This window comes from Cebus imitator, unplaced genomic scaffold (assembly GCF_001604975.1).
Source record: "Cebus imitator isolate Cc_AM_T3 unplaced genomic scaffold, Cebus_imitator-1.0 Scaffold193, whole genome shotgun sequence".
Lineage (NCBI taxonomy): Eukaryota > Metazoa > Chordata > Mammalia > Primates > Cebidae > Cebus > Cebus imitator.
In genome coordinates this window covers 274,242-281,366 of record NW_016107508.1, presented here as the reverse complement: position 1 = coordinate 281,366, position 7,125 = coordinate 274,242, and the positions used below count along the sequence as shown (strand labels likewise).

The following is a 7,125-nucleotide window of genomic DNA, read 5'->3' as shown; positions in this document are numbered from 1 at the left end:
TATCATTAAATTATGCTGAATGAAAGAAGCCAATTACAAAAAGACAAACACTGTATGTTCAGAAGTTACTTAGGAGTATTCAAAATCATAGGGACAGAAAGAAAAATGGTGGCTGCCAGGGGTTGTAGGGGAAGGGAGAATAGGGAGTTATTATTTAATGAAAGTTTTAGTTTTACAAGGTGAAAAGAGTTCTGGAGATGGATGGTGATGATGGTTGCATACCATGAAAATATTTAATCCATTGAACTATACACTTAAAAATGGTTAACATGGTACATTTTGTTAAATGTATTTTAACTCAATAAAAAATTAAGAGTGGAGAGAAAGATATTCTATTCTGTGTTCCCCAGAAACTGAAACCTGAAGCTAATACTTCTATCATATTATGTTATTAAGGAGCATAATCCCAAGGGTGCAGGAGTGAGGAAAAGAGAGCAGAGCATGTACTACTGGGCTGGCCATATGTTGTTACCAAGTGCAGTTGATCACTTGAACTCATGTAGCAGACTTCTGAGCAGAGTCAGGAAGCATGAGTTCTGTAAGTGGGTCATGTACCCCTAGAATCTAGATATAGAGGACCTGGACCCATCAGCCATTGGTTCAGCACAGCTCTCAGAGACCGCACCCCGACCCCACAAGGTATTATCCTGAGCCAGCTGATATCTTTGCTAAGCCTGTCATGTTCTACAGGCCAGCTGCACTTAAGTGAACCATCTGTCAACCAGGCTTATCAGCTGATCATAGGGAACCTCCTTCAATGAGGCTATAGTGTGAGTTAAGGAAGAAATGTTAGTGCAACCAAGACAGGTCACATGCATTTAAGCATGCCATTTACTCATACCTTCTGAACTGCCTAGGGCAGACTCCAAGTGTACCATTTGCTAGTGCATTGGTTTGCTGCTATACCTCCCTGAATTTGTGAATCAAGGCATCTGCTGATCTTAGCACATGATACACTGCCCTTGGTATCGCTTGTTCAGGCACTCAGAGCCTGCAAGGGTCTGGTAACATCTCAGGAGCTGTTATTTGGAGAATAGTTATCTGCCACAAAAGGCCTCGCCTCGAACCAGAATACTTCAGGTCTGCTCTGAGACTCTGCTATTATGGCTGTGAGAGTCTCATCTTTCACAGATACCTCTAGTACAATCAGAGCAACTGAATTCTATGGCCCAAGTAGCATCCTGCTAATTGGCAGGATTGGACCTATAGTAAAGCCTATGCTAGGCCCCACTTGAAACAGGTAGCCTTTCAAGTCACTTGATAAATTTCTTGGAGCAGTATTCTCAAATCCAGCATATGCTACCTCCAAAATGCAAAGAAGCCTGCTAAGTTCTATTCCTCTTTCTTAGTGGTACAAGGTACAGTAGGTTGTCTTTTAGAGGAGGAGGTTTCATTATGCCCTTGACCACCGAAGCCCTCAAATCTTTACTAATGTGACAGTCCCCTGAATCTTTGTGCCGTTATTGTCTCATCCTCTGGCATGCAAATGGCTCATAGGGCATTTAGGATACTTACTAGTTCCTGCTTACTATGTCTTATTTAATGAAGAAATCAATGTAGAGAACCAGCATGGGGTTCTTCATAATGTCAAGATGATCTGGGTCCCAACAGACTATGTTATAACATAGAGCAGGAAAGTTAACACAGCCTTGTAAAGGCAGTTGACAAGGCAGTTGAATGCAATCTTTGCTGTGTAAAAACTTCCTGCTTCAGTCTTTCCTGTTGATGGGAATCAAGAATCCACTGACCAGATTAATAGTGCTTATCCATACCAGAAGCCATATCAATTTGTACCACATTCGGCATGGCAGCTGCATTTCAGGGTCCCAGCTGACTTGGTTTTGGTCATCCTCCATCATTCACCACAATCCCTCTGGTTTTGGCAGGGGCCAAATGGAATGAGAATGTGGTGGGGCCTACCACTCTTGTATTCTTCAGTTAATTGTGACATTAATCTCTCAGATAAGAGGTTTTGCTTGTGACTTATGATCTTGGCTGGAGACAGCCTCAAGGGCTTCCACTTGGTACTTCCTCCCATCATGGCTCTTGCTCCAAAAGTCAGGAAACCAATGTGAGCACCATGATAGTACTAAGCACTGCAAAATGAACTTTGGCCAAAACTTTATCTGTAATCTGTGTAAACAAGTCCCATGCCCACCAGAGGATCATTAGAATGTTTTGGGGTCCCCTGGTGTCAGTGCTTAGACCCCAAATAGGTCTCATAAAAGCCTGGGTTTTTCCCTTTTTTAGTATACCGTGGCAAGTGACCACAGGTCCCTCTGTGGAAAAATTAGGGAACTCTACTGCCTATACTTGCTGTGGCATTTTAAGTCCCTTCTTCAAAGGGATCTGTTTTCCCCATCAATCAAGAATTGTGGGCCTGTGAACTGATGTAGATCGAGAAACTGCGTGAGGGACACTGATTTCTTCCGTTTAGTGGCTGATGCCAGCCTTTCTATTTATCAGTGAAAGAAACATTAAACAAGTCAAGCAACATTAGTCATCTTTCCATCTGCCTTGCCCTCACTGTCAGCCAGAGCTGCAGATCCCTCCAAGTCAAGGCATCGTGATTGTCTGCCTTGCTTTATTGCCACTGATGGTTAAGTGAGGCCACCTGGTCTTTGCTGTGCCTAAACCCTATCATCCCATTGATGCTAGAGAGCTCAGTTCTATGGCAACCACTTCCTTCCACTGTCAACCCTGGCCTACTGTGAACAGCCATCACCAAACTTCTCTTCACAGTCCTCCTCTCGCCAGTATGTTCCTTACTGCCTCAGTGACAGGACTGTGCTCTAAGCCCTCCCTGGGAGCATTGGCAGATGGTAGGTTCTCAAGCCTTATGTGGTCCATCTCTTCCAGCAGTCATTCACTTTCCTTAGCTGTTGAACTGCTTCCTCAGTACTGTGCCAAGGAAGTTCAGCATCTCATTTAATTTACCCCATACTATTTTTGTGTCCAAGCCTCAAGGAGCCATTTCAGCTGCCAGCACCGACTCCAGGTATCTGCCAGAAAGTTGAATTCTGAGTCTCAGATGAATATTCCCATGGCAGTAATTTCTTCTCCAAGTTTTTTGATTTGGGGATTTTTTTTTTTTTTAAGTAGACCACAGGAGGGTCTCACTCCATTGCTCACTGCAGCCTCAAACTCCTGGCCCAAGTAATTCTTCTGCTTCAGCCTCTTAAGTAGCTGGGACTACAGGTGTGTGCCACTGCCCCTGGCTACTTTTATTTTTTGTAGAGATGGGGATCTTGCTATGCTGCCCAGGCTTATCTTGAACCCCCTAGCCTCCTGCCTTTTATTACTACTGTTACCACTGAGCCTCCTGCCTCAGCCTCCCAAGATGCTGGGATTACAAGCATGTGCCACCACTCCTGGCCTCCATCAGGTTTTATGCTCCATAAGAGAGGAGCTTCTGGAATGCTGGGAATGTTATTTCTGGATATGGGTGCTGGGTTACAGGTATTATTTTGGGATGTCAGTAAGCTGTTCACCTAGTATTTGGCACTTACCTGTATGCATGTTATGTGTAAATAAAAGTTTGTTTTTTAAAAAAATCAGTCTGAGAAAAAAGCAGGAAGAAAACAAAAGAACTGTGTAGTATGGGGTTATGGCAATAGGGCTTAGGGTGTATCACCCTCTAAGAAAGGTGCCCAAAATAAAATTAGAATGGCTTGTAGACATGTTTACCAGGAAATGATATCAAGATGATGACGTTAAATTTCTGGAACTTCATGACTTCTGAATAAGGATTAGTAAAGCAAATGTAGGATTTACTGTCAAACACACTGCATTTGGACTCTGGGGACTAACTGTTAGGATTCACGTCCTACCACTGCCACCTACTAGTAATGTAGCTTAGGCACGTTATTAAGACTTTACTTTTTGGGAAAATAGGGATGATAATAGTACCTACCTCATGGGATTGTTGTGGGGATTAAACCAACTAATACCAATAGAGTACTTAGAACAGAGCCTGGCACAAAGAAAGCAGTCCATAAACATTAGCTCCTTTTATTACTACTGTTAGCACTGTCTCCACCACCACTGCTAAGTTCCTCTTTCAGGCTGGATCTTGGGCAGGCTACTAACCTGACTTCCATGCCCAGTTTTCTGCTCTGCAGAATGAGAATTACATCATTCCACTTCTGGGGGATCAGGAAAATACCCTATAATGATGCTTATTGCATTAACAGGACTAATTTTGCCCTACTTTCCTTTCCTTGCTTCCCCATAGATGTTAGGAGAACTTTTGTGCCATGTTTGGGGAGGTAAACTGCAGCTAGAAAGGCAAAACCTGGGGAAACTATATTCTATTCAGTAGCAAGTGTCAGGGAAATAGGATTGTAGAAAGAGGGCAGAAAGGAGCTGAATTCCTGGCATTTGAGGAAGAGGAGGGGGTCTGGAATACATGTAACACAAGTTCCACAGACTCATTAGAGCTGTCATTTGGTGGCATTCCTCTGTTTAATCAAGACCACAGTACAGTCTCTATCATATTCCTGTCTTAGGTATTCTTAAAGAGTTCTTACTCATTCAGAAAATAATGATATTGGGATAGCAAACTCTGGGACTATGCAAGGTTCAGGGGACAGAGTGGTACATAAGACCTAGTTCTGCTTCTAGAGAGCTCATGGCTTAACAAGGTGAGCAGTTGTATTGAGTTACCCCACAAAGTGATAAGGCATCTACAGGTGTGCATACCAATTCAGTGGCTGTGTGGATTTTGGCCCCCAGTTCTGTGGATACAGGAGTAGAGGATAACGTCATGAAGAAAGGGTTCTTTCCATAGAGGGGAAGCCTTAAGAGACAAACTGATTAACCATTTGCTGAGCACCTACTGTATGTCAGACACAGTACTAGGTATATGATTTCATATAGCCTCATATATGACTTGATTCTTTTGCCCATGAAGAAATGGTCTAAGAGAAGTTAACGAATTTGCCCGTCTCGAAGCTAGTAATTGAAAAAGCAGTTGTTTGCAGCCAGGTGTGACCCTAATGCTCATTTCCCTGGCTTCTGTGCCACATGTCTTCTCTCTGGAGTAGAGGGCTGCAGAGTTCCCAGTTACCCAGACTGAAAGGTTACACCCTAGGCACCCTAGGATGCTTGGTACTTTGCCAGCTGGTCATAGAAAATGGCATTCTAAGGAGACCAACAGCATATGGAAAGTCCCAGAGGCCCAAGAACTGTTGGTGGGGAACACAAGATTGGAATATGGGGAACTGCAGAAACTGAGGCTGAACAAGAGAGGCGAGAGTCAGAGACTGAAAGAAGCCAGTGAAGGGATTTGAACAGGGAGATGTTGTAAGATTTAAGTTGCATGACTGTTACTTTGGTGTCTGCATGAAGGATACAGGAGGCAAGAAGTCAGGTGAGGGGCAGGTGGAGGCACAGCATCAGTTATGAGACTCCAGCCTAATCTTGGACAGTTACTGCCAGCCTGTGGACTGGCTCACTGAGACCTAGTCGTAGCCTGCCTTGAAGCTACATCAAGGTTTTAGGGAGTTTTTCCTGTGTTCTACAGATGTCCTGACATTGCCCTTCTTAGAGCAATTAATCTTCCTTGTTAGGTTGCTCCAAATTAGGACATGGTTCTTTCTCCATGTCTTCTTCTATTTTCAAACTCTGCACATTCTCATGCATATAATTTTTATTCTTCTCAGGCACAATTTTCTATTTCAGAAAATCCAAATTTGCCCAAAGCTTTCTAGTCTCTTGTAACCTCAGAGTTGTCAAGTTTCTCTACCTCTGCGTCTGGGTCTTACTCCTGTCTTCTCCATCCTTCTTACTCATAGTTTGTTTATTATGTACCTATTGGATCTACTGGTTGTCCTTTTTATGTTATTTTTATTAGCTTGTCTAGGAGTTTCCATCTTTTCTGAGAGCCAATGTGTAAGAGCTGCTTCACTGTCTTGCCATTGTGAGGGTGAGCCTACTTTTCAGACGCATGACCAGAAAACAAAGATGGCATATTGTTTCTAGATCACCGGAGTGTCTTGTGGCTTCCATGCTTCCTAATAAGGGTTGGGGTTGACACTGAGCCTCCCCTCTGTGTCCCTTCCTAAGTGCCATGATGAACACGCTTCTCTCAGCCCAGGCTCCTGCCGACACCACCGGTCCCTTTTCACACTGTTTGGTGGGGCCGTCTTTTGGTCCACTCTGGTCCATATGCAGACACCAGCTACTTAACACCAGGCAGCCCACCACCACTCATGACCAGCCTGCCATCTCTGCAAAACCAAAAATCAGCGAGCAGAGAGAAACCTCCCCCCGCCAAGAATTTTAAAGGAATGCTTTTCTAAAATCCAATCTCTGCTACAAAGACAAGGCTTGGCTTGTTATTCTGTTAACTTTTTAAAGGGGAAAAATCTTAAACATAGATTTCAAACATACGGCTACAATGAAAACAGGTGGCTGTAGATAATTCACTGTATTTAAGACAAGAGTGAGAAAAATAAAATAAAAACAGGGGTAATTACAGATCAAATGGGAATGCTTATATAAAGTTTTTCAAGTCCTTAACCATGGTTCCGTGTCCTGGGGAAAGAATGGTGGAAATGTATAGAAAAGCATAGTTATTAAGGGATTCTGCGGTCTCTATTTTCTGTTAACATCAATACCATCTTTTCTGCAGCAGTTGGATTATCCATTTTTGTTCTTATTGCCCTGAATATATTTATAAATGTGATTTAAAATCTTTACATCAGAATAAGCCATGCCACTGGTTTACAACTCTTTGAGATGTATTTGCTCCCTCAGTGATAGAAGTTACATAATCTTTTAAACTCAATTATGCTAGTCGTAGTAGTTAGTAAATTATACTGATGACGTTACTATTAGGATTATTAGACAGTGGCTTTAACATATCTGAGTAGTCATTCTATTTTGTTACTTTTTCCCTGATAGTACACAATGTTGTCAGGACAGGTTCCCTTCCAATCTCATGACCGAAGTTTGACATGTACCAGCGCAGTGGAAATCATGAAGAAAATTAAAAAGGGAGACTTCTCCTTTGAAGGAGAAGCCTGGAAGAATGTATCCCAAGAGGCCAAAGATTTGATCCAAGGTAAGAATCTAATGAAATGTTACTCTTTTTTTTTTTTCTTTTTTCTTTTTTTTTTTTTT

The 7,125-nt window shown here is 42.6% G+C and overlaps 1 protein-coding gene across 5 annotated transcripts in view; it reads left to right on the top strand.

Annotated features, from left to right (window-relative positions):
* Nucleotides 1-7,125, top strand: part of RPS6KA5 (ribosomal protein S6 kinase A5) — a 190,437-nt gene that overhangs the window by 177,293 nt on the left and 6,019 nt on the right. For all 5 annotated transcript variants that reach the window (XM_017546936.2, XM_017546937.2, XM_037745156.1 and 2 more), the window contains one exon: nucleotides 6,907-7,066. In XM_017546936.2, the coding sequence (XP_017402425.1) occupies nucleotides 6,907-7,066 (160 nt within the window). The remainder of the gene's footprint in view (nucleotides 1-6,906; nucleotides 7,067-7,125) is intronic.